The 27,936-nt window shown below is 40.7% G+C and overlaps 1 protein-coding gene across 2 annotated transcripts; it reads left to right on the top strand.

The window, feature by feature from the left end:
- Positions 1–880: 880 nt before the first annotated feature.
- On the top strand, positions 881–27,321 carry LOC149314001 (peroxisomal trans-2-enoyl-CoA reductase-like). 2 transcript variants are annotated; one of them, XM_089520346.1, is made up of 8 exons: positions 881–1,034; positions 6,496–6,629; positions 19,048–19,213; positions 20,526–20,607; positions 21,029–21,125; positions 22,461–22,568; positions 24,730–24,841; positions 26,863–27,321. In XM_089520346.1, exons 1-8 carry the CDS (start codon positions 908–910, stop codon positions 26,949–26,951), a joined length of 915 nt encoding a protein of 304 aa, XP_089376472.1. In that variant the 5' UTR covers positions 881–907; the 3' UTR covers positions 26,952–27,321. The 2 variants fall into 2 exon arrangements, with proteins under 2 accessions (XP_089376472.1, XP_089376473.1); XM_089520347.1 differs by lacking the exon at positions 22,461–22,568.
- The last annotated feature ends 615 nt before the right edge of the window (positions 27,322–27,936 follow it).

Here is a 27,936-nt window from a genome sequence, read left to right as displayed (position 1 = left end):
TTTCCAAGGCGGCGGGGCTTCTTCACCCGGAAGGAAGACCCTCATCGCTCACCCTTGAGGTTGAGGCACTGGGACAGAGAAGCTCCTCAGGATTCAGGGAAGGAAGGAAGGAAGGAGGCAGCCTCAGTGGTGCTCCCTGGAAGAAGAAGAGGAGGAGGAGGAGGACTGCTGAGGCTGAGGGGAGGGTCTCTCTCGCCCACTCTCTCCTCCTCCTCCTCCCCCTCTTTAAAGGAGGTGGGTCGGTGGGAGAGCCCTCCAGGAGGAGGAGGGGGCCTTTGTGTTTCTGGGGAGGGAGGGAGGGAGGGAGGGAGGGACGGACGCCATTGCCCTCCCTCTCCCTCCCCCCCCCCGATCAGGATTAATAATAGTGATGGTGATGATGATAGTTCAGGATGGCCAGGCGTCGTCCTCCTTTTCCAGGACAAGTCCTCCATTGCCTCTCTTCCCCCCAGACCAGGATGAGTAATAACAATAATGGTGACGATGAGGATAGATCCGGGTGGCCAGGCGTCGTCCTCCATTCCCAGGACAAGCCCTACATTTCAACCTTCTGCCCAGAGGAGGAATTCGGAAATGTCCTCCATTTGGGGCGTGGCAAAGCGCCAGCGTGAGTCTGTTTGGCGTTGTTGTTGTGTGGCGTCCTACATTTTACGGGGCCTGTGTCCTCTGCTAGGCAGCCCAAAGGAAGGGAGCGGCACACTTGGCCTCCCATTGGGCTGCAGAGAGAGGGAGGCTTCCTCTGCCACACAAGGCGCAGACGGAGGAGGAGCCTCTTTCCTTTTTGCAGTAGCAGGAATGGAAGGGGCGGGGCCTGAAGGAGGTGGGTAGGTCACGTGGCTCCCTCCACTTTCCCTCCTCCTCTTCTTCTTCTTCTTCTCAGGACCTCGAAGGAAGGGGGAGTCCCAAGATGGCGGCCGCGCTGTCCGGAGGAGGGCTCGTTTTGGCTGCTGGGGTGTTCCGCAGCCGGGTGGCCATCGTGACCGGCGGGGGCACCGGCATCGGCAAGGCCATCACCGCCGATCTCTTGCAACTCGGTGGGGAAAGAAGGCGGACCAGAGGGGGGACCTGGGGAAATGTGTCCTCTCTAGGAATCTCTGGGTCCTCCATAACATCTCTATGGTCAGATTTAAGCAAAAGCTGCCCTGGAGGCTCTAGAGATTCCTAGAGAGAACGCTCCGCTGGGCATCTGTGGCGCCTCCAGCGCAACTCTATGGTCAGTGCCTAGCATATGCGGGAATTATGAGAGGAGTCCTCTCAGGTAGAAACATAATAAGGCTTTGGAGGCTGAGAGTGCTGTACTTGCCCACAGGGAGACATTGGGCAATCCCTAATAGTTCCCTATGGGCAAGTATGGATCCTTTGTGGGCAAGGGCTGCCATTTGTTTTAGGATGTGTCCCTAGGGGAATTGTGGAGGTTGTGTCCCTTCAGGTCTCTTCTGACATGGCACCCTCTCAAGGTTGTTTTTTGTTCCTGGCCCTTGCCCCTCTCTTTCTCTGTCTCCAGGAGAGAGAGAGAGAGAGAGAGAGAGAGAGAGAGAGAGGCCATAGTCGTGTTAGTCTGTAAAATCAGTATCTTGTAGTTCCTTGTGGCCCCAGAGCTCCCTGACAGAGAAGGCCAAATGTCTCACAAAACCACAGTTCCAGGACTCTGTAGCCTTGAGCCAGGGCAGCTAAAGCGGCCTCAAAGGGGATTCTTTTTGCAGTGTGTTTTGGACCTTCCACTGTGTTGGTGTCAGACAAAGAAAACCAAATACGGTATATACTTGTCTATAAGTCGACCTCATGTATAAGTCGAGGGCAGAATGATGGATTTTGATATGACCCTTGGATAAGTCCAGGGTAAAACTTAGGGGCAAGCAACAAAGGATCCAAATGATGAAGCAAAGGAAAACAATGCCAAAGAACCTACAAAACTCTGGCAGGCATAATGGTTTTGGCTCACACTAAAGGATAATGGAAGAGAGAGCAGAGAGAGGACAGTGCTTCTGAGACAGATACCACTCTTGCTTTTCACCAGGGATGGTTCTCTCTTTAATAAGAGTTAAAGTATTGTATTTACATTGGCCCAAGGATAAGTCGACCTAGGTTTTTGGGGTCAATTTCTAGACTTATACATGAGTATATACAGTAGGAAATGGGGAAATTTACAAGAGAGTAGCCTGAGGTCATTATTTGTGAAATCCTCTGTGGAAAAGTGCTTTTTAGATGCTGGAGTGATACTTGGGGAGGGAGATCCATTCTTGATGGTCTGCTCCTTTCCAAACATATCATTATGGATGAAGCAGGACATTTTATATGGGATTAACAGTGAGTCCAGAAACTGGTGCTGATGTGCAATTTACTTCAGTTGAATCTGCACTGTAGAAATAATCTAGTTTGACACCACTTTTACTGCCACGGCTAAGTGCTATGGAATTATGGGAATTGTAGTTTTGTGAGACATTTTTAGCCTTCCCTGTCAGAGAGCTCTGGGGCCACAGCAAACTACAACTCCCAGAATTCCGCAGCATGGAGCCATGTCAGTTAAAACAGTATCAAACTGCCTTATTACTGCAGTGTGGACACAGCCATTGAATCCTTAAGGAGAAAGGGTTCCTTCTAGACAGAAGTGGAGGGATGAGTTCACTTTAGTGAAGGGAGAACATACTTCTTTTAACAGTGTTTTGCTGCCATGTAATTCAGCAGGAGGCTGAAGTTTCATGGGTGCAGTGAGACTCAGGCCCACTTGCATAAAACAAGTGGGAAAGTGTAATGATGGCTTTGAAAGAAACAAAGCGACAGTTTTATTTGCCTTGTCCTTCAACTATTTGGGATCCTGCTTTCCTCTTTCCCTAATGTAAAATGCACTGGACTTTCAACCATGTTTGAATCTTGAACTTTGATCATTGATAATCTACAGCTCTCTCAATTCCCTATCCAACATGGCATGAGAAAGGCTAATGTAGAGCATGATTATTGCAAAACACTAGTAGTCTGGAGATGTTCACTGCATAGCAGGTGATAAATTGTGCTCTTAATTGAAGACTGCACATAAAACGTTCTCGGATATTGGATGCATTCTTTTCTAGCTTTAATTCTACTCTGTTGTCTGACTGTTACTCATTTGCTGAATTCTGGGGCACTGTGACTCAGTCAAAACTTGCCTTTATAATGCTGCCCCCCTCCAATACTGCTTTGTCTGCAGGCAGATAACTTTTTATAAGCGATGAGGAACCATTGTTCACATTGCAAAATTGCATCCACCTTCTGTTCTTCTGAAGAATGTAATTAAGCTGATACTACAAGTTTTGCTGTAGCTCAAGGAAAACTTGGGGAAACCTCAGTCCTCTGATCTGAAATATGTTTCTTCTAGTATTTTGAACACTTACTGAATAAGGTTCTGTAATAATGCCAGAACCAACTGATAGATTTTGCAACTTTTTGTAATGGTGGGCTGGCAGGGGATAGGACTCAGTAAAGATGAAAGTTTAGGAATATAAATGCATCTCTCCACAGAAAAAAAATTATTCCAAGTTACTTGCATGACTTCACTGCAGTATCCTTCTGTTAGAACATAATTGTGTAAAGCTGTTTTTATACAACAAAAGATGTTCTTTTTCTAGCTCAAGAGTTACCAGCTTGTGTATTTAATATCTTTTTTAAAAAGCATGGGTAGACAGGCATTTGTTCTTGCAACAATCCTTGACTGAAGTAGTGATAGCTATAACGTTGCCCAGTTCTTGATGTGAATTGATGTGATGCAAGCTTCTGATCTCTGCATTTGAATTCACATCTCTTTGTTTGAACCCTGCTTGTGTAGTTCAGAAATCTTGGGAGATCATTTTGTGGCAGATATGTATACACCTCTGAAGGAGTTCACTTGACAAATGCCTACTTTAGCATCCTGCTTTAAGGCACTGCTATTAGTTCCTTGTTTTCTATGTCTTTTGTGCTATACAAGACCACAGTCACACATGCAAATACATTGTTTCACCCCGTAAACAAAACACATACCCCTGTAGGTCTGTCAAACCATTAGTGAAGCCACAGGGAATCTAGATGGCTCTCCAACCACTTACAAATGGTTTACCTGACATATGCTGTCTTTCTGGAGTATTGTAGTGTGGTCTGGTTTTACTGCAGAAGAGGGAATTTACTGATCTTTTTGGACCATAGTTCCCATAACTTCTCATCGTTAGCTATACTGCTAGGGCTAATGGAAATTGTAGGCTATCTAGAAGGCCATGGCCTCTCATGTTTTACTGTATCTTGATAGGCTGTGGTTCTGCCAGTATCCTTGGTAGCTCAGTTACAGAATTAATGCTTCGTGTTAATCAGTAATATGTGTTAATGTGTTTCTGATCATTACTACTTTAATAGAAAATTTGGTACCAAAGTCAGAAATAGCATGAAAAGAATAGGGTTCCTAGGCTACAAAAAGAGCACTTCAACCTGTTTCAGCATGCTTTTTACTGAAAACTGACAAAATGCACATGCATACTTTTTAAAAAAAAAACAATCTGATGGTAACAGTACATTATGGACTTTCTAGAGTCCATTTGAAAGCTTTTCCCAAAATGCACCTGGGCTGATATTTTTTCTTTCTTCAACCTCCATTTGTCTAATTATTTCTCTTTTGGTTGCCAAAATAGGTACCTGGTGAGGCAGGATCATCTGGTTCCTCCTTTCTCTCGGTTGTGCTGTCCACATATGTTCAGTAAGGGATTTGGAAGGCAGCTAACTTGCTTGTTGTAGACAGGCATGCACAACTACAGTGGGGTCAACGGGAACAGAATTCTACTCTTTTGCAGCTCAAGTTTTTATGTCACTGTTCACTGTAGATGTGCTGCTACAACCTGATACTGATAGTTTGTGTTTCTACAGCCCTCCACTATACTCCCAGTGCCAATGCTGTTTAAAAACTGCACAAAAACCTCCACCTAGGATTGGGGTAGGAAACTGTGGAAGGCTAGGAGACTGCAGTAATCCATCTGGAGATCTTGGAGGGGAATTTATTGTTCCATTAATTAAATAACACCCATATTTTTTGCTGTCAAAGAGTCTCACCCCTGTGGTTACAGAGCATGTCATTTTGGAACATGTTTTTGGTGGGTTTTTCAGGCTATGTGGCCACCATGTTCTAGAAGATTTTCTTCCTGACGTGGCAGGCATTTGTGGCTGGCATCTTCAAAGAATGCTTGCCTGGAAAAAGTGGGTCTATATAATTGTAGAACAAATTTTTGTCACCCATGATGGGACCATGAATGGCACAGATGGGGGAATGTGGGCTGCAGGCCCCATGTTGTCCATTCCTGAGCTAAACAGGACAAGGAAGAACCAGTGTGGCTATGCTGGCATAAAAAGGCTTTGTTAAAAACAGCTTCATTTTCAGAGGCTTTGTTAATTGAGGTATTCCTATACACAATTCTAAGAAGACAGATTGTAAACTCTGATTTTTTTAAAGCTGTATTCATGGTTGATATATAACTGGCATCTTGGCAGCTTGAACAATTTTGTATCACAAGTTTGAACTATGTAATGATTCTCAAAGCCTATCAGCATGAATAGATCAAATCAGGGAAAAGAAGTCCATTGTGCTTGTGTGTTAATTTGAGCATGTGATAAGACTAACGTGTTTGTATTTTACTGAAGATTTGACATGCAAAGGGATCTTGTAGCACTTTTGAGACTAACTATGTAGAAGAAGTTGTATCATAAGCTTTCATGGAGGAAAGCTTATGCTACAATTTATTCTACATAGTCTCAAATGTGCTACAAGATCCCCTTGTGTACTGATATTCCAGACTAACGTGGCTGTGTCTCTGAATTCTACCCCAATGATAATTTGGTGTACACTTATGGAAAGCAAACAAAGTCCTAAACTAGAGGTGTGCAGCTTCTTTGCCACTGAATGCTATTTGGTACGAGATAAGCACGTTTTAACCTATGCGTAAATCTTGGATGCCAAGGCACAACTGATAGGTATCTTATGATGATTCCACTATGTACATTTTGGTGTGATCTATGATTTCCTAGCATTCTTTTGTAATGGCTGGATCAGTTCCTCGAAAGTAGGATGGTATGAGGTTTATTGTTGTATTATTTCATCAAATTGTCTAGACCTAGGAGACAAAAAATGTCCTTGTTAGCCAATAAGTAATGATGGCAAGAGGATCTAGCATCTTTTCCTGTTGCCACTAAAACTAGTTTTGTTTCCTATCATTCAAATTCCACCACTGCTGCAGGAAATTGTCAGGTAATTTTCCAGTCCACGAGTTGAGATTGTACAATTTGCAAACTGAGTATCTGGTTGTAGAAGCTTTTTGATCCCATTCAACCATGTTCATAAATTTTTAAAGCTACTGAAAATGTTTGATGACTTGGAAAATGATGATGGAGGAGGCTTATTTCCATCAGTATGCAGTCAGTTCTTTAGGAAGAGACCTCATTTGTCCTATCCAAAGCACAGTGCAATTACTATTAATGTCCAATATTAATCTGGTTTTGTCTTGACAGGTTGCAATGTAGTCATAGCCTCTCGGAAACTTGACAGATTAAAAGCTGCGGCAAAAGAGCTAGCTGCCAAAATTCCATCCTCAAATCCTGCTCAGGTGACCCCTGTACAGTGCAACATTCGCAAAGAAGAAGAGGTAAAAAATAGTTTATTTTTGTGCAGGTCTACAGAGGTCTACTGATGGTATATACACTGCTGGAGTGTATTGACTTTGGGTGTCTTCTGTATTGGTGAAATAAATAGTATTTCTCTTCCCCCCCCCCCAAAAAAAAACCCCTATCTATTTGAAAGGATAAAATGAAACACTGTCCCCCTCTGTTCTTGAAGGATGTGCTAACTTCTGTTGTCTTCACAGAGGTGATTGTTAGGGTGCTGCAGTGCTCTATCAGCTCTTGGAAAAGATTTCTGACAACATTTTGTGTCACTGTTTTTCTACCCTGTAGCAGCCGCCTTGATTCATAGTGAAATCACTCCTGATCATTCAGTTTTATCTGTGTATGATTTTCAGGTCCTGAGAAATGCAAATGCTGGCCCTTGCAATTGGGAATCTAGAAGTGACTTTTGACTGAGCTGTACATCTTAAGCTCTCTAATTATTATTTTTTAAGCTGTCATGGGGAATGTATGCAATTAAGGAAAATCATTTTCTGTGGTTTTCCTTTTATTAGGAAGAGAAATATAATTGGGATGCACTCTCTGAGAAAGATATTTGTCACTTTCCTTTAATATTACAAGTTTTATTTAGTGTGACGTTGACTATCCAGTCTGGCTGATAATGGAAAAATATTTATTTATACTAATTAATGTATTCTACAGCACCGTGTATTCATTGGATGGGAGATGACCAATGAATACTAGGTGCTGTAGGCTATGTTTCAGTGGAAGGAACTGGCAAAACCACTTCTGAGGATTCCTTGACCAAGAAAACCTTATGCAATTCATAGGTTGTCATAAGTTGACAGGCTACTTGAAGATACATGCACGCACATGAACTAGCACTTTTTTTTTACAGCCATATAGAACCATGTAAAAGAGCAGCTACAAAAAGTAAATTTGACTTTTAATACATTCCCTAATTGGTCTATGCGTGTTGGGCGTCGTTTCAACCATTGTGTGTCAGTGAAAACAATGTTAATTAGCCAAGAGTGATCTGCTTTGTTTAGTTCTGTCTGAAGCCTGAAATGCATTGATCTTGCATTCATTAATAAATTTTTAAAACATGAAGTCTCAGTCTTTTCCTCCTGTTCTTTGGTACCTGACATTTGGTTTTTCAAATCCAAGGTGGTGGTTTCTGCTTGGCTTTCAAAGCCGTGCTCATCTGCATCTTGCTGTTGTTGTGCCTTTATGTAATTTCTCATATCGTGACTCTAAAGCAAACTTATCATGGCATTTTCTTGGCAAGATTTATTCTGAGGAGATTTATCTTTGCCTTCTTCTGGGGCTGAGAGAATACCACTTGCCCAGTCTTCATAGCCAAGCAGGGAGTTGAACCCTGGTCTCCAAAGCCCTAGTCCAGGGGTTGGCAACCTCCGGCCTGTGGGCCGGATGCAGCCCGCGGAGGCCTTTTGGCCGGCCCCTGGCTGCTGCTGCCGCCGCCAATTACAGCTTTTCGCCGCTCTGTGTGCCGCCATTTCCCCCAAAAAATGGCGGCGAAGTCTCGCGCAACATTCCCCAAGGTCGCGTGAGACTTCGCCACCATTTTGGGGGGGAAAATGGCGGTGGCCTAGAGGTGAAGTCTCGCACGACGTTGGGGAAGGTCGCGCAAGACTTCGTCGCCATTGGCGGCGGCCTCTAGGAGGCCCGCTGCGGCCGCCGGAGCCCTCGAACAGGGCTCCGACGGCGGCAGTGGGCCTCTGGGAGGCCTGCTGTCGTCTCCGGGGGCCTCCAGGAGGGCTCCGGAGGGGGCAGGGGGCCTCTGGGAGGCCGGTTGCCGTCGCTGGGGCCCTCCAAGAGGGCTCTGGCGGCGGCAGGGGGCCTCTGGGAGGCCGGTTGCCTTCACTGGGGCCCTCCAAGAGGGCCTCGGCAATGGCAAAAGGGCCTCCCAGAGGCCCGCTGCCGCCACCGGAGCCCTCTGGGAGGCCCGATGCTGGCGCTGGCGTCCTCCAGGAGGGCTCTGGCGCTGGCAGGGGACCTCTGGGAGGCTGGTTGCCGGCGCCCTCCAAGAGGGCCCCGGCGGCAGCAGGGGGGCTCTGGGAGGCCGGTTGCCTTCGCTGGGGCCCTCCAAGAGGGCCCCAGCGATGGCAAAAGGGCCGGCAAAGAGGAGGAGGCCTCCAGCGCTGGCGGCCCCCACCGGCTTTTTTGCCGGGCTCAGATGGGCCCTGGGGCCCTGTCAGGGGCCGGCAAAGAGGGGGAGGCCTCCAGCGCTGGCAGCCCCCGCCGGCTTTTTTGCCGGCCTCTGACAGGGCCTGGGGCCCTGTCAGGGGCCGGCAAAGAGGAGGAGGCCTGGCCCCCAGAGGGTGGAAGCTCCGCCCCTGGCATGCGGCTCCGCCCCTGGAGGGTGGAAGCTCCACCCCCGGCTTCGGCCCCCCAGTCGCCTGAGGGACAGCAACCCGGCCCCCGTCTCAAAAAGGTTGCCTACCCCTGCCCTAGTCATTGGTTCAAGCCATTACAACACACTGGTTTCTAACTATATCAGCTCTTCTGAAATTGAAGTCAGAAATTTGTTTGTTCTTCAATAGATCAAGATGACAGATTGACTTGTATAATGCTTAGCCATAGCTTAGTGCAACATGGAAAAAGCCTTAGTGAAGCAGAAAACTTGCATGCTGACCAGTGATTGCTTTAAAGCAAAATGCAAAAGAGAAAACTGAAGACCTCACTCAAAAAACTATAAAGCAACAAACACAGCAAAATAATAAATAATATTGATATATATTTCAGTGTTAATAATAAAAAATAAATACAAATCTACGTGAATTCAGTCAACAAAAAAAATTCAGTGGTTTGTTATATGTGAATGATATGAATTGTTGAGAATACATAATTATTTGGGGTAAGAAAAATATAATATTGTACAAATGATTCTTGTACAGATTCATTTAAAGAAGAACCATATGAGAACTTCCAATTAAAAAGTGAAGTGAAAGCTGCACTCAGAGCACTTCAGAGAAATAAGTCACCAGGAACTGATAGCATACTACTACAAAACTGGTCAAGCAGTTTTTTCTTGTTTGCAGAAAATTCCCAGCTGTGTTCAGGGGATTGGCCAAAGGTAGCACATGTGCTTTGCAAAGGGTCCCAGTTTCAATCCCTGGAGGTTGCTGGTATAAATTTTGAATAAAACGGAACAGTTACCAGTCAGCATATACTCTATGGAGCTAAATGGGTCAGTGTGGTCTAATTTGGGGTAACGCAGTAATATTTCATGTTTGATCAGAAACTGGGGTTCCCATACCACTTTTTACTCTCTCTGCCTCAGAGTGGGTCTCCAAATAGTCTCCTTTTCTAAAGGTGAATAGTGAGCCTTCTTTTAACCCATTCTAGTTACTCCTTTGAAAAATAGTTCCAGAAATGCCTCATCTAGCATGGCCAATAACTTTTCCGAGCTATGCTTCCTAAGTGCCTGTTTTTTTCTCTTGTATTTATATCATAAATGGACTTCTGGAGTTCTACCATTTCCCCAGGTGAACTGCAACAGGAAACTCATGTAATGCATCTAGGGAATAATGTATTGAATGCAAGTTGCAGAGTCTCCATCCATACACCCAGGGGCCTCCTTGCCTTCTAACAAAGATCTTTTCCACTATTGTGCCATAAATAATTCTGCTTGTTTAGCACAGGGCTCTCAAACTGCATAAAACTTGCCAGTTTCCTTTGTTCAGAAGACACTGGTGCTACATTATAGTATCTAGCTCTTGAATGTTCTCCATCTAGTAGCATGCATATTTAGCTAGTCCAATTAAGCTTCCCTGCCTTTCCTAAGAAAGGGAAACATGGAGCTATTGGGAGCTGTCATGCATGAAAATGACCTCAATTTTCTTTGCTCCTTCCCCCACCCTATAGGTTTTATCTGGCATGGGCAGTTGTAGTAACAGGATGAGCTCCCCATAATTATTGAACAACTGGTGCTGGTTATCTTTCAGTGCCATGCTTCCTAGTTTTAGTGGAGTGATTAAAATGATAGGCCAGTTCAGCAAAATCTGTACCATGTTGCCAAGCACTGGTGAATAAGCAGTGGCTTTCATAAGGCAGCTTTCTCCAATCTGATGACCTCTTGGTTTCAAGTAAACATATGGAGAGGAAAGCTTGTTAGCGCCTCTGGTTCTGTCATTTTGCTCATGTGAAAAAGTAGCAGATTTTAAGAGGACCACCTGATACATTCATAGAGGCTCCCCATGTGCTTTTGATTGCTGACTGTCCAGCATTATGACTTGCGCATGGAGAATCATGGAGGATCAGAGAAAAAGCTCTTCAGTCTCTCTGTCTTTTGTGTGAGCAAAGCCATGTATATTTACTGAACTCCAATTGGAGTGACTAAATAGAGCCCTGATACTTGGAGTGCAACTTCCAAAAAGAAAAGGGAGGCAGGTGATTATAATACGCTACAGGATAGTCCACCACCAGATAGTTTGTGACATAGCTTCTGCAAGAGAGAGAGAGACGGGCATGTCGTTTCTGCTTACAATCCAATTCTTTGTAGTTCTACCACGCAAAAGGCCTCTTATTGTCACTTGTCTTCTGGTAATGATTCTGATCACTTTTTAGAAGTACTATAGTTGATGCTAATGGTTCCTATTTGTAAGCTACCCTGAAAGGACTTGTATACTGAAAAATGGGATATAAGTAAATAAATTGGGACCAGTGGCTGGTTACAGTGGGAGTTGTCCAGAGGATCTGAAGCGCTTTGTGTTGTGGAAGGCTCAGAATAGGAGTCTTGCTGAATTGACTGAAGTTCAGTCATTGTTTCCAGCATTCTGCTTCGAACCATGGACATGCAAGATGTTTCAGATAAGCTTGCAAGGAAGCTATGAATGTAACAACCCAATTCCAGTTGTTTCCAACATCTGGTATTCTGTGGTACATTGCCTCTAACCTTGCTCCCAGAGATTATTGTATAGAGTAGGGGGAGGGACCTTGTGTGGCTCTTGGAGTTGTTCTTAGCCCTTTGCCTATCTAGACGTACGTTGCTCTGCCCTCCAAAAGAGTGAATCCCTTTCCTGGGATCCTTTAGGGACAGAAATTCACCTTTTAAAGAAGCTGCAGAGACTCTATACACAGCTTCCCCACAAAACCCTATCTATCAAAAGAAAAAGTAGATTTTTAGCCACTTGTTTTATATATGGGAGACCATATGACTCCATGAGGATATCGAGAGTTGAAAATTGTATTTGCCACAGTAGCCCGCTCCAATATGGAAGTTGGAAGATAACCAGAAGGAAACTGCCTACGTTCATCGTGGTGTTTATATGCTAATTGTGAAGCAGAAAATGCCCCGCTTTTAATTGAAGAATGTAATCTGATTGCCCTACGTTGGATGTTGGATATTGAACTACCTGCAGCCTAGTCCCATACTATTAGAAGGAAGAGTCCTAGTGAGATAAATAGGAATAAACCTTATTTTAAAGTATGCTATAGTTCTGTACTGATAAGGAAATATGGATTGTCTGCCTGAGTTCTGCTTGTCACATTCTTTACAGCAGGAGTAATAGCCATGTGGCCCTCTAGTGGTTGGACTGTATTTCCAGCATCCCTTGTGTGCAGGCTATTTATTAAAATATTTCCATTTATTAAAATGTACATACCTCACTTCAGAAAGACTGAAAAAGAAGCTTCTTATTTACAAAGTTTTTACAGCAGCCCCCTGTTTTCCTCTTCCTCCTCTGTCTAGCTGGACCTTTTTCTGAGGAATCAGCATTATAAGACTGGTGAAGAAAGGCTGAAGAAATACAGACATGTTGCAGAAGTGCATGCAGTAAACAGTACAGTAAAGCTAGAGCTGAGAAAGAGTGGCTGATCCTACTGTTGATGTATGTCCCTGCCTACAACAGGCAAGGTAAAGAACAGCTGCCTCTAGAATGTCTTACTGAGCAATCGCAAATAGCATAATAGAAAAGGGGAAAGCATCTACACCTGCCTCTCCAGCTATGCCCAACATGTAAAAAATAATAGCAATGATACAAACATACAAAGCAAAACATAGACCCATAAGTTTGGCTACGAAAATGGAAATCAGTGTGGAAGCTTCAAAAAGAAAAGAAAAAAAATGAAGCCTGGCTATATTTTGGGAGAAGCTTTCAAGTGATCTCTAGAAGGTTCTAAATGTTTTGTAAACTTATGCAACATGTACCAAACCTTGTGGTTTCATTTCACATGTGCATATTGTTAATTTTGATTAAAAGATGTCTGAGGTATGTTGAACTGCTCTTTTCTGTGGGGTAGGAACCTATTCCTATTCTTTTTATGTTATTTCTGTTTCTTGTACTAAATTTTCTGTTAAAGGGAGCAATTCCTAGGAACACATATACTGTATTAAAATATACCTGTGCTTCATATTCCATCCTGTACTCAAGGACTTGACAGCAGTGTACAATAAAATCAGTTTATGAGTTTAAAACAATAACAGTAATTTTTAGGAAAAGCAAGTGAAACCGTTTATCACTCAAAACAAGGCAATTTAAAACCAGTTAAAATGACATATAATAATGTAAACCATAGTACATATTGAAACTGAATAAAATCAGTGAAGTCTCAAAGTGTAAACAAAAAGCCATGTTTTTGTCTCAATACTGGAATGACACCTACATTTGCGCAAATCAGGTTTTTAAGGGTGTCACAGCAGAGAAGAGCCTCTTCCATGCTCTCCCACAGTGTATTGCTCCGACTGATGGGGGACACAGAGGAGCACCCCTCCAACAAACTTCCGTTCTTAGGTAAGTGTATAGAGAGAGAGGTGCTCCTTCAAGTGTTGCAGTCCCAAGCTGTTGAGGGTTTTAAGTGTTATCAGCACCTTTAATTCATACTGGAAGCATATTGGCATCCACTTCAGTTCCTTTAAAACCAGTGTTCAGTGGTTTATATGGTGTTCCCACCAGGAGACTAGCTGTTACATTTTGCTCTTGTTACAGCTTTTGAGTCATTCAAAGAGCATCAATTAGAATACATTGCAGTAATCTATTTGGGAAGTTACCAGTGCATGGACTTTGGTGCCTGTGTTATCCATGTCCAGGAAAGTCTCCAGCTGCTAGGAGTAGCAGTCCAGCAAAATTTAAAGAGCTGCAGAATTTCCACCCATGTTATATAATGTGGAATCTAAGTCTGTGTTTTAGGTTCATAGTCCTTATAACAGGGTCAAAATGTGGGGTGACACGCAAACTCTGATAAAGTGGGAGCCAGTATAGGCTTAGTGTATTTCAGGAAAAATATCAAGGTCCTTTCCCCTATGAACTCTTGACCTGCTGTAGTCTGTGAAATTCAGGAAATCCAGGAAAAACCAGAACCTGAAATTATGTTGATAGTGAATTATTCAGGGGGAAAAGATGTAAAACAGGGTCATGGGAATGCTAGGCCATTCACTTTGGCAAATGAATACTCAAGCCTTTCTTTTTTGTTGTTGACAGTGAGGTAATCTTAGGCAGTAAGAAAAAAAATAGAAATTTAAAAGGCCTGGGGAATTGGGTTGTTCAACTAAATGACCTAATTGAAATACTAATGGTTTTTAAATAAACTAAAACTAGTAGTTTAAAGGTTGTTAAAATAATGGCTCAGTTGGCAATTCATTATATTCTTCATTTCTTTCCTTTCAAATATTAACCTTTAGGGATTTAGATACATCTCTGTACTTTTTCTTCCATGATCAAAGTGAATTATTCAGTATATCAATTCTCTGCAGACCTTTTCTGTCCTGCATTACAAAGCTGGAAATGTCTTCCTTTCTTTGGGGGTAAATAACAATCTTGCAATAGCTGGTTCAAATCCCTCTGCAAACACACTCAGTTCTGAGGTAGTGTTCCAGAAATGTAACTCTGTTAATCTCCTGTCCCCAGAACAAGAAAGATTCTTGTGTTAAACACTATCCAATGTGCTGTATCGCAGTGTTACTCAAAGTAGTGGTCCATGGGCCAGTGTCCCTGGGAGTTGTTGGCTGTCAGCCCATGATGAGCTTCCAGGAAAGAAAGAAACAGTTGGAACGAAAAACAACTAAAAATAGAGGAGAAAATACAGCAAAAAGAACAAGAACTAATGCAAAATCCAACATCAAAGAAAATAATGACACAACTGGAAGTTTTACGAAAACAACTAAAAATTGATCTAACTAGAGAAGTGGGAAAAAACATGAAAATAGTTAAACAAAAAAGGTTTGAGAATGCTAACAAAAATGGAAAATGGTTGGCGCAGAAACTGAAGCAAAATCGGAGAAGAAATCAAATAGAAAAGATATGTGTAAATAAGGAAATTATAACAACACAAGAAGATATAAAACAAGAATTCGTACGCTTTTATGCTAATCTATACGGGAAAACCCCAACCTCAGAAGGAAGGGAAAATCTTATAAGAGAAAACATTAGCATACAAAAATGGAAGGAAATACCGAAACAAGTTCAGGATAGACTAAATGAAGAATTTACAGAAGATGAGATAAGAAAAGCAATAAGAAATCTGAAGTTGAATAAATCACCGGGTCCAGATGGGTTTACTGCAATTTATTATAAAAAATTAATAGATGTGTTAATAATACCTTTAAAGGACATGTTGAATAAGATTGAGATGGAGGGCATCCCTGACTCCTGGACAATAAATGATATAACACTTATCCCAAAAGAAGACAAAGACAGTACTTCGGTAGAGAACTACAGACCAATCTCTCTACTTAACATAGATTATAAAATCTATGCGTATATTCTGGCAGAGCGACTGAAGAAAGTGTTAATAAACCAAATAGATCAAGATCAATCTGGTTTTCTGCCCGCAAGACATCTAAAACAGAACATCAGAACTGTACTAAATCTAGTTGAATTCTTTGAAAAAAACATTCAAAGGAAGCTCGGAATGTTCTTCATTGATGCATACAAGGCTTTTGACAGCCTAAACTGGGATTATATGCTGAGGACTCTACAAAACCTCGGAGTGGGAGAGAGATATTTAAGTTGGATAAAAAGCATATATACCAGCCAAACTGCGAGACTAATAATTAACGGAGAGCGAACGCAACAATTTAACATTCGAAGGGGAACAAGACAGGGATGCCCGCTGTCTCCTTTATTGTTTATAACTGTAATGGAAGATTTAAACAACAGAATTAGGAAAGACCCAGAAATCCTCGGTGTGAAAATTAAGAAATTTGAGTTCAAACTAAAAACATACGCAGACGACCTAGTGGTATTTTTAGAAAACCCAAACTCGTGTATACATAAAGTAATAGAGGTCATTGAGAATTTCGGATTAGTTTCCGGACTCAAAATAAACGTGCAAAAATCTGTTATAATAACAAAAAATCTACCACCTAAAGAGGAGAGTGAATTACAGATCATTACAAATTGTAAGGTCGTAAAAAAAACTAAATACTTAGGTATCTGGATATCAAACAGAAATATTGATTTATTTGAAAATAACTACAATCATATTTGGAAGAAAATAAGGCAGGACCTTCAGAAATGGTCAAAACTAAACCTCTCCTTCTCTGGAAGAATTGCCGCCATCAAAATGACTGTTCTACCCAGGCTTAACTACCTGTTTACCAATATCCCAATAATCTCTAATTTGAAAAAACTTGAAGAGTGGAACAAGGAAATAAGGAAATTCATATGGGCAGGAAAAAAACCTCGGGTTAAATGGAAAACATTAATTGACCTTAACATGAATGGAGGATTTGACCTGCCAGACTTACAAATATATTTCGAAGCAAATTGCCTTACTTGGGCAAGGGAATGGATAAACTTGACAGATGAAAAACTGCTTGCTTTAGAAGGCTTTAATAATCGCTATGGCTGGCATGCCTATTTATGGTACGACAAACATAAAGTTAACAGGGAGTTTGAACATCATTTTGTGCGAAAAGCAATTCTTAATGTTTGGCTCAAGGTAAAGCATCTCTTTTATGTTAAAATACCAGGATGGGTTTCACCCCACGAGGCGTTTTGTAATAGAACTCAGATCTCCAGTTGGCTGAGGTATGAAGATCTACTCTCAAAAGATAATTTGAATAACTTCATGTTTAAGAAACTAGAGAACATTAAGAACATGGACATCCAAAAGCATTGGTTTCTTTATCAACAACTAGCAGAAAGATTTAAAAATGACTCTCTAATGGAAAAATTTGAAATTAAAAATACTGAATTGGATATCGTGCTACGAAAAGAACAAAATAAATTAACATCTAAATTTTATAAAGTTTTGTTGCAAAGGAAAGTGGAAGAAAATGTGATAAAGGACTCGATGATACAGTGGGCCAGAGATCTAGGGAAGACAATTGAACTGAAAAGCTGGCATTACGCCAGAGAAAAAACACGAAAGTTCACTGCTTGTCAAAATTTACAAGAAAACTACAAAAAAATGGAGTCAAGATGGTACCTGACGCCTGTCAGACTTGCTAAAATTCATAGGGACAGCAGTAGTCAATGTTGGAAATGTGCAAATACAAAAGGCTCCTGGTTCCATGTATGGTGGGAATGCCCCAAGGTAAAGAAATACTGGAGCCAAATTCATGCATGCATAACAAAAAGTCTTGGGATAAATTTCGATTTGACTCCTGAAATCTATTTGCTTAACATGACTAATAGAATCCCTTGGGAAACAGAGAAAAAACATTGGCGTAAAATCCTATACATGGTCTCAGCAGGGAGGTTATTGCTGGCACAATATTGGAAAAGCAATGAAATACCATCAATAGACGAGTGGCTACTGAAGATATACGACATGATGGAAATGGACAGATTAACTAGAATTATTCAGGGAATAGATGAGGAAGAAGTGGAAAGGGAATGGGAGTCATTAAAAAACTTTTGTGACGACAGATGGAAAGGCATGTAAATCATCGCGTATTTAATTGATATTATTAAGCAATCTCATTTAACAAATAGAAAATAGGGTGTTATAATATAAGTAAGCAAATGTATAGACTGGAGTAATAGAAGAAACATGAAGTGCTATAAGGTAACTATTATATGGAGAGTAATAAACACAGAAGCAAATGTTGTACAACAGGAAGTTTATTTGTCATCAAGATTTTTGAAGATACAGGATCATTATATGTAATAGTTCTGAGTTGAGATGCTTCCGATTAATTTATGTTGATCGTGTTGAATGTTGTATATCTTCATATTTTAAGCAATAAAAATTAAAAAAGAAAGAAAGAAAGAAAGAAAGAAACAGTTGTAGTCACGAGAATTGTACCAGTCCCTGGAACATGGGGGTGGGGGGGTGGGGGATGCTGGCAGCCCCATACCCTCCAACATTTCAAAGATGAAAGTGTAACATATATGGCAAGTGTGATCAAGATGGCAAAAGCTATTAATAAGAGAACATATGAGCTAGGAGAGGCTGCAATAGCTTGCCTTGCTTGGACCTAGCTGGAAGGGTGAAATTTTGTCCCTTCTCTGCTCTCAACCCCACCCCAATTAATTGGGTGCAAACTGCTTTTGTATTTTTAACTTATTTTCCATCAGCTGAAACAAACTAAGGACAAAGAAAGGAGGAGGGGAAAAAATAAACTGGGAGACATTTTTAAAGCATCTGAAAAAGTAGGAGGATAGAGGATTAATTGGGGTTGTTCTTGCCAGAGCCAAACAGTTGGAGGGTATGCATTCAGATAGCTTAAGAAGCATCATTGTGCATAAGCCTTTGCAGGCACAAATCTGCAGATGATGTAAGTAAAATATTGCAGCTGAGTCAGCCTCTCCATAAGCTGATTCCAAACTTCTGAATCCTGATATAACAGCTTTATTTAGTTCTCTTGTAGTTCCTTGAATAGCTTGGCATGGAAGTACAATCTTCAGCTCAAATGAGTGACTGCCATCTGAAATCTGATATATATTCTTGAACTGTAGTTGAATGTAAACATGCAGTATGTTGCTGAATTGTAGCTCATAATCCTCTCTCAAATCCTGGTTTTGGGAGACTTTAAAAAAATAAAAATAGCTGATCTCATTCTCTGGATAGGAAAACCCTTCCTTCCTGAACAAAACAATTTTGATTTATATGTGCTTACGGGGCAACAAGTCCCATGGAGATTGGTAGAGTTCTGGGTAGTCATGCGTAGGATTGTGTTTTTAGTAGTTGAGCGTATGCACCTTTTAACTCTCCTTAACATACCATTTTCCCACAATACCTTAATAGTTATTCTGCATAAACAAGCACACTCTTTTTGTCTGTTACTGTGGTTATGAATGTACTAAGTACTTTGGGTAGTCTTACAGTGCGTATAATTGCACTGTACTTCTAGAGATGGTTCGGGGAGTCATGAATGTAATTTTCTGTGGTGACACATCCCTGAAAGAGGATGGCTTCTGTTTTAAATGCATTGTTAAGGTTTTCATAACACTGAATATTCAAATGCAGAATGTATTAAGGCAGAACTGTAGTCCAACACTCAGAGCAAACTACATGCAGTGTTTCTTGTAGGTAGAAGAACTGGTGAAATCAACATTGGATCTTCATGGCAGGATAGATTTCTTGGTCAACAATGGAGGAGGCCAATTTCCTAGCCCATTAGAAGCAATCAGTTCAAAAGGATGGCATGCTGTGATAGAAACCAACTTGACTGGGACCTTTTACTGCTGTAAAGCTGGTAATCAGTAATGTAAATTCTAAATTTAGCAAATAAGCTTTGGAAGAACTTTTTCTCTGCTTTCTTTGTGTAATAGTTTGACTTCTTCTCTCACACATTCTAGCTGGTGTATTCTCCATTTGGAGACCATTTATTGCAGGATGCCAGAGCCAAAGAGTTTTTAACTGAAGAACCTAGTTCATAGAGGTATAGTGTGGTAAGGTGAAACAAATGCAAAGGCTCTCAATCCAAAGATAAAATAGACTGCTGCCTTTATTTTTGTCTTTCATGCTGAAATTCTCCTTTGCCCTTGAGAATGAAAGAAAAAAGCTACCCCTGACCCTCAGAGCTGATCAATAGTTTCTTCCCAAGAATAATCTGAAGATGGAAGACTCAGGGCTATGTAGCATCTCTATGCCCTTTGATATTTGTCTGTGCTGTACATCTATACCTGAACCACTGGGCTTATTTATTGTTACTGGGCAATTCATTTATATCATTTATATCCTGCCTTTTCCAAAATGGCTTATGTTGTTCTGTACCTTCCAGTTAGGTTTCTGACTTATAGTGAACCTGTCCTGGGGTTTTCTTGGTAATTTGTTCAGATGAGGTTTATCATTGCCTTCCTCTTGAGGCTGAGAACATGTGACTTGCCCAAGATCAACCCCAGTGACATACAAGCTACAATTAAATTATCCATAGAAATTAAAACAAATATATTAGAAACATTAAGATCAACTAAAGTGGCCAAAAACAACACACTATTAATTTATTAATTTTGACACTTTAAAATAGTGCTTGATTGCTATTGCCTTAGCTTAGGATAAAGACCCTAATTTGGTGAGGTTTAAGAAAGAGGGACAAGCAGAGCTGGAGAAAATAGCTTACTTTTTTCTGATTTTCCAAAGAGAGTCATTTTTGTTTTGATTCCTCATTCTTGCCTTGAACAGTTAGGCTTAACTGATTGCAGACCTAGCTATTAGTAGGAACACCATACATACTTTTTTTCCTTCTAAAATCACCAGACCAGAAAGGCAGCAAGTTACATTTTTATCCTTTGTGTTATGCAGATATAAAGATTATGTGAATCCTCTGTTGAATGTCTGCAATCAGCACCGTTGTTGTTACTGAATATATGTTTACATGAGAAAGCTATGGCCATGTTGATTAGACTTATTTCCATAGCCTTAACCATTGATTTTTTTCAAATTTCTTAAACCCAGCACTAGTCCAAGATTTCATTCAGTGCACCTGCGTGTTTTAGCCATTGGATACCATTCACTTCTGAATGTAAAAATATTCATACTTAATTTTCTTTTCTGTTTCCATACAGTGTACAATGCTTGGATGCGAGACCATGGAGGTGCAATTGTCAACATTGTGGCTGACATGTGGAAAGGGATGCCTGGCATGTCGTAAGGCTATTGCTTTTTTCTTTTTGCTTAAGATGCTATTCTTACAAATACTTGTGTATATATTAAGGACACTGATATGAGCTGAAGCTCTGAATAAGTGTGTTTTCAAGTGATTGTTAGGGATAATAAGTACTTCTGGAACAATAAATACTCCAGAATTGACTGCCCTGTTATGATTCTTAAACAGGGAAATTTCTGAGGACTATAGTTTTTTGTGGGTTTTTCGGGCTATGTGGCCATGTTCTGGAAGAGTTTAATTCCTGATGTTTCGCCAGCAGCTATGGCTAACATCTTCAGGACTGCTTTGTCACAGTTTTATTACACTGGCCTCATGATTGTATAATATCAATTCTTAATAAAGTTGCCATATTCTCCATTGTGATGGAAGCTGATTCTGCCTTTTTATTGTCTTTCATCACAGGCACAGTGGTGCAGCAAGAGCTGCAGTTGATAACCTGACCAAAAGTTTAGCCATCGAGTGGGCCTCTAGTGGAGTGAGAATTAATGCAGTTGCTCCGGTAGGTGATGAAAATATGTGACAGACTTTGGTGTCTGAGAGAGTGGAGTCATATGCACAGGATAATTGCCAAATTATTATTTGACAATAATTTATTTTTTGCTGAGATGGAGCAGATATGTGTGTTCTATAATTCTATGAACTCAAACCACTAAATTGCAAAAAAACAAAACAAAACCAAAAAAAACCCCCAAACCAAACCCAGAAACACATTTCTGAAATGAGTGAATGTTACTCAGTATTTAAAAATTCTGAGAGCCAGCATGGTGAAGTGGCTTGAGCATTGGACAATGATTTTGGAGACCAGGGTTTGAATCCTCACTCAGCCATTGAAACCTACTGGGTGGCCTTGGTCAAGTCACACTTTCTCAGCCTGAGAGGAAGGTAAAGACAAACCCCCTCTGAACAAACCTTACCAAGAAACCCCTGTAATAGGTTCGCCTTAGGGTTGCCATAGGTTAGAAAGGACTGGAAGGTACACAGCAACAACAATACAAAAATTCTATACATTGCCATTAAAATGTGTAAAAGTAACAGTCTTGGCTCTTGCCACATAACAAAAGGTAGCAGTGTTATGTTTAACTTTGATTTATATTTTGTCTATCTCCCAAAGCTGGAACTCAAGGGAGCTTTCAAGCTCTGGCAGCCATCTAGTGGTTTATAAAGTAGTATTAAATATTAACTGCCCTCAAATAAATGAGAGAGCAGTTTAAAGTCTAAATAAAATTATTGTTTTGTGGTGAGTAGGTGGCATTTATTGGCATAGAAGCGAGTGGCAAAAATATGATCCATGCTCTGACTTGTCATGGGAAGGAAAAAGACACTACTTAAGATATTGAGCCTTGTCCTGTGAGCATTGTTTTCCATCTTTGCTGAGACTTCTGAGTTTTTTCAAAATAATATGTCTGCATACCTGAAGCTTATATTCATAGCTGACAGACTAGACCCACAGTTTGTATTATGGGGGTGTTCATGCTCATTAAAAAAAAGTTCTTCAGGTGAATACTGTACTGCACAAATACAAAGTGTCATATTAGGAATCGTGGCACAAGTAGAGCCCTGTTTCTTGGTAAAGTATACGCAAATTAATGCAAGTCAGGATTTAGGCAAATATGAATGCTTGTGAATAACAGCAGAGATTACTGCTAGTGTTCAGCAGTGAAGGGTTGGCTTTTATTGTGGAATCTGTTAATTGTTAGATAAATCCATGTTTGGTCTCCTGGGCAATTTGTCATATTGTTCTAAAAGATGATCATTAGTTCCAAAAAATTATTGGAGTTTATATTATTGTAAAACATAATAAAGGAATCTAACTGTAAACCTGTCCTTTCTACAGGGAGTGATATTTTCAGAAACTGCTGTTGCAAATTACAACAGTGGTGAAGAAATGTTTAAACAGTGCATTGAAAAGATTCCTGCAAAGAGATTAGGACTTCCTGAAGAGGTACAGTGGTATCAATGTGATCTTTTGGCACCAAGGGTCATTCTAAGTGATTTTGCAAATCTTCAGAAGACTTGATTTGTCCCCAGTTGAGCACAAACAATCTTCATAGTGAAAGATACCTATTGATACATGGTATTGACCCAGTGCATGTGAGACTGTGTCTGTTTAAAATGTGTCTTTCAAAAAGAACTGGAGTCTGGAACTGAAAGTACTTGTTATTACCTTGGCCATCAAAGCAGCATGCTACATTATATGCAATTTTGGATGTTATCTTACTTGTCACCACTTATGTTCCTAATGTAAGATAGCCCAGGAAAGGACTCTGTTCTATTTTTACCTTGAATATAATGATCCCACACTGGTCAGAGCAGTAGGGAAACTCTTTGCTCCAGCAACAGCTCTCTTTTTCACAGTTCAGTAAGTGAGAAGGCAGCAGTCTACTATTTCGTGTAGTACCTAGAAAACTCCATTGCTCTGTTAAGAGAACACTAGGTGGTATAAGAAATGTGATCTGATCTGTGGTAAAGAAGGTTGTTGGAGTGACATTTTACATAGGAAGGGTATATTTTACTTTAAAATATAAGTAAACAAATAATGGTGACTGAATGTTACTCGTTGTGTTTAAAAGAAGATATTCTACTTTATTATTACATTTCTCTTGAAAAATAACAGTGTTGCCCAGTAGTGTTGTTACCTTTGAATATGTTACTTCCAAATGCTGGTATGTGCTCATATGTGGAATATGTATTACATTGTGAGGAACTTGTGCTGCAGTACTGGAAAGGGAACTCTCAGCATTAAAAATGCAACATGCACCATACTTACAAGGCAAGACATTAAAAGAATGATAAAAAATTACGACAAAAGGCCTTTTGCTTTCAAGTAGCACATGACAAATTGGCAAACAATGACCCACCTGAAACTCTAGGCAGCTGCTTGGGTGGGCTGTTACATCCCTCCTTCCTGCAATGTTGCTCCATAGTTACACTGGGGAGGAGAATAAGGTGCAAGTATAACTATCCTCAACATGATGGAACTTGTGACAGCTCCCTGTCACTCATTATTCTAGATAGCCCTTGGATTTGCCCATCCCTAAGCTTACATGCATTCTCACATGCATGAGTGATAGAAGGAGAGGAGCACTTGCCTGTAAAGAATTTTAAATCAAGATGTGTATTCACAAAGCTAAAATGTGGGAAACTGTTATATTTTATCATTCTGTCATAGGTGTTCTCTGTATGCTCTATGTACCCATGACACTCATGCAGCCATTGTCTACACAGCACTTGGTATTATAGGCAGGATACAGACCGCCCCAAAAGGGCGGTCTCCGGCTGCTGTGGTTTGCTGCACAAGGGAGCCACAGCAGACAAACCGCGCAGCTCCCTCGCATAGCAAAAAGAATCCGCAAAAAGCAGGTTCTTTCTGCAGCGCAGTTGTGACGCCGCAAGGCACCAATGGCGCACCTGCAGTGTCACAAGGGCGCAGAGACGTGCAGATGCTAGGCATCAAATGGCAGCGCCATTTTGATGCCCTCATCACATGTGAGGGGCGTCTGAAAGCACCGCCCCTTGCACATCACGACGGCACCCCATAGGGCCTGTCTAGCCAGCGCCATTCATACTTTATTTACTGCTGGAGGCGTATTCGCAATTGCCAAATAAGTAAGAGTGCCGTAGGGAGGGATGCAGTTTCTCTGCAAGAGAAAAGCTATCACAGGAAATAACTGAGTTACGTAATTTTATAACAGATCTGTAAAACTAAATCTAAAAAAAATCAATTTAAAAGAACTATCAAAGTTGCAGTTGTTACAACTGATATTACCAAATTTTTAAATATAGTTCTGAGAGTTTATCAATATGATTCCTTCTACAATCTGGGTAGAATATGTGCATGGATGGCACAGTGTATTTAAGAAACAAGTAGGAGAAGGGCCATTGTTACATATGTGCATTGTACTTGCACATGTATGAGTGCTTACAAGTTGCAGACATGCATCAAAACATGCATTTTGTGAACAGATAGCGATGAAGCCTGATTCCACAATCACACCCTTGCCCCATGAACAGTTATTGAATGTGTAAAGCACCAATTTCACTTATGAAGGAGGTATGATATAGCAGACAGTGTTGGTCTAATAATGAATAAATGTCCTTTCAAGGTATCTCCCTTGGTGTGTTTCCTGCTCTCTCCGGCTGCCTCCTTTATAACTGGTGAAACAGTGAAGATTGATGGTGGACAGAGCTTATATGGTTCTCCTTGGGAAGTTCCAGGTAAACACACACACACACACACACTTTTCTTAAAGGAAAAAATTAGCCACTCAGACATTCAAAGGATGGTGTATTGTCTCAAAAGAGATTTTCATGTAGTGTGATATACGGAAACTGGTACAGAAGCCGCTGAGTTTCTCTCTCTCTATCACACACACTCACACATGCTAGAAATTACCTTTCTAGTACAATGCATGGTAAGGCTGTGATCAACTTAATCAAGTTTCATTTCATTTAAGAGAGTGGCCCAGAAAGTTATCATTTTATATTTTACAATTATACGTGCTTTCTTTAAAAATGGCTGACTCAGAATTTTCATTTTCCCTACTAAATGATGAATTTGCATTGGAACACTGTAGTTCTTTGATAGGTTTTTTAGTACAAATGAAGTTCCAATGGAATAGCACACTAGAATCTACTCCATCCACAGAAAACCAGATTAGCTGTAACTTCCCATAGGACTTTCTTTTCTGCCGCTCTGAAACTGTGAAATGACCTGCCAGAGGAGATCCATCTTATTACTACCTTCGATGCCTTCAAGAAGGCTGTCAAGACGGATCTCTTCCGGCGGGCCTTCCCAGACTGACCTCCCAAAAAAGGATAGCCCCATCTGCCTTTAACAGTCCATTCCATTTTGATTATTGGTAGATTAAGTTACTGATGTAATTATTTTAATTGTTAAATTTTTATTAATTTTAATGGTGGGAGGGTTAGTGTAACTTTTCATTGTGTTTTTGTAATTTTTTTATGCTGTAATCCCACCTCGATCCACAGGGAGAGGTGGGAAATATAAATAAATCATATTATTATTATTATTATTATTATTATTATTATTATTATTATTATTATCTTGGAGAACCCTGGCTTACTGCGAAAACAGATGTATTCTGGTACGCACAACCCAACTTCTCCCACTTTTCGTGATGGCACAACTAGCTGAACTAGGATCACAAATCAGTATTTGTTCTTGGTTGGGAATCCTGGCTTGTTCAGGAACAAAAAGCCAAGATCTCCAGTTAGCACAGCATACTAGAAAACCATTTATTTGTTCAGTTCAGAGAAGGACAACATGTGGGTGCATGTGATACTAGTCCTCACCCACAAGCTCCCATCCTGCTATACAATACTACAGCAGCAAAAAATCCTTGACAACCCTTGACCAACCAAGGTCAATAACACACCTGGAAACATTATTAACCTGAAAAGCAAAATCCTTTAAAGGGGAATTGTCTTATTTAGCCAATGCACTGCTCAATTTCAACAATGTGAAGGTAGAGGTTGAGAGTTCAAGGAAGCAGTTTGGTCCTCTCAGCCTGGAAGTTGTTCACACTTGGTTTAGCTGGTAAAGGAAAGAGCCATTTTGTTAGTAAAATGCAGAGATTTTAAAGTGTTGCTGCAAAATTAATGTTATATTTAGATGAACGGGGACACAGATGCAGTGGCACAAAATCAACTAAAAATTATCCATCTGAATCATGTTTGAACTTTTACCACTTAAAATGAGAAATGTGACTTCGGTACAAAAACCTTAGGAAATGGAGCACAATGAGTGATGGGCTGTTACTCATGTGAGTAACACTAGACAATTGAGGAAAAACCATGCTGATACAGGCACAGCCTGAGGTGCCTGAACCCTCCTGTGACTTTTATTGTAGTATATCAATAGGGCTATTGTGTATACTGAAGAAATAAGTAGCTTAGAGACATCTCAGAAAGCACAAGTGTTTCTGCGCCCTCTTCAACTTTTTCACTGTTCTTATAGTTCTACTCTCACCCTGCCCCTTCCCTATGGTCCTCTCAGTCATATTGCTTGTTTGTCTCAACCTAATCTCTGTTCTGGAAAAGTCAGTTTGTGTACATTCAATATATATTTTCTGGCATTTGATAAAACATTTGAGTATATTAATGCCTTTGCTTAATCTTGGTTTAATAAAGCCTTTTTCCCCTTTAAGGAACATGGAACTTAGGTTTATCAGTGGTTTGCTTTCCAAGATAACAAACTGTGTTTTATTCTTTCACAGATCATAACAGGTGGCCACCTGCTCCAGATGGAGACAATTGGAAAGCATTAAAAAAGATGCTTTCAGGAAAATCTCTGTCAAAGCTATAAATCAATGAATTGGGATTAGTACCTTTCCATTATTGTCAGTAGATAGTTTCTGCCTTTCTATAATTTATTGCAGTTTTCTTCAGGAACACTAGCTCATTGGGATACCAATCTGTACTTTTATAATACACACACACACACACACACACACACACACACACACACACGCCTTGTAGAAACTCTGTCTCAGGAAAATCATCCAAGGAGCCACCATTTGTTAACGTGCTGTTAACTTGCTTTGATCTGAAAATGCAGATGTGTCTCATAATCTTTCTGTTTGCAATTTGAACTCTAAACTCTTCCTGCTGCAACAACAAAGTTGTTTATAATATGTTTTATTGGCAAGGAATTAAAGAGAATAAGGTCAAAGGTCTACAGTTCGTTATCATCTTCTTTCTGTATCCTCTGCTTTCTGATTGCTTTGCATTGATTATTCCCGTGCATACCAGAACTCCTAAAAAGACACATGTTAGAGTACAGTAAACTGATCACTTATGTCTGTTTTCAAGTTGCCTTCCATGTTCAGTAAAAATATTTAACATGAAGCTTGAGAACATCTTGTCTGTGCTGTACTGAGCCTTGTTGGCTGGAAATATGGCCCACAACTTCTGGGGTTTGCCAGGTCAAGGAAGTAAACCTTTAAAGTTGAGAGAAGGTGAAATACAGTGAGCCCGCACCATATGTGGGCTCTCCATCTGCGGCTATCCGCATACGCTGAAGCCTTGGCACAATATAATGAATGGTGTGAGTGCCACGTGCACGCACCCCATTATTTTCAATGGGGTGCGAGCATACACGATTTTCCCCTTACGCGGGGGTCTGGAACGGATCCCCCATGTAAGGGAAGGGAGTAGTGTACTTCCATCTTGTACCCAAGAAGGAAATAATAGATAAGAATATGAGGTGTAAGAAATTCCTCACTTTCCTAGCAGACAGAAAGTGGAAGAGACAACAAGGTGATCAGCTGTTTTAGAGCTGATCCTAGCCA

Source organism: Sceloporus occidentalis, unplaced genomic scaffold, assembly GCF_023333645.1.
Source record: "Sceloporus occidentalis isolate IW3139 unplaced genomic scaffold, rSceOcc1.0.p SCAF_4, whole genome shotgun sequence".
NCBI lineage: Eukaryota > Metazoa > Chordata > Lepidosauria > Squamata > Phrynosomatidae > Sceloporus > Sceloporus occidentalis.
The sequence above is the reverse complement of the archived record's forward strand: the minus strand, read 5'-3'. Positions and strand labels throughout refer to the sequence as shown.

What these genes read in the sequence shown, in the direction of transcription:
- LOC149314001 (XM_089520346.1), top strand. Translation starts at nt 908, where the DNA reads ATGGCGGCCGCGCTGTCCGGAGGAGGGCTCGTTTTGGCTGCTGGGGTG. An exon ending in CTTTTACTGCTGTAAAGCTG is followed by an intron (nt 19,214 to 20,525) that starts GTAATCAGTAAT and finishes GTTTCCATACAG; the next exon opens with TGTACAATGCTTGGATGCGA. An exon ending in GAATTAATGCAGTTGCTCCG is followed by an intron (nt 21,126 to 22,460) that starts GTAGGTGATGAA and finishes TCCTTTCTACAG; the next exon opens with GGAGTGATATTTTCAGAAAC.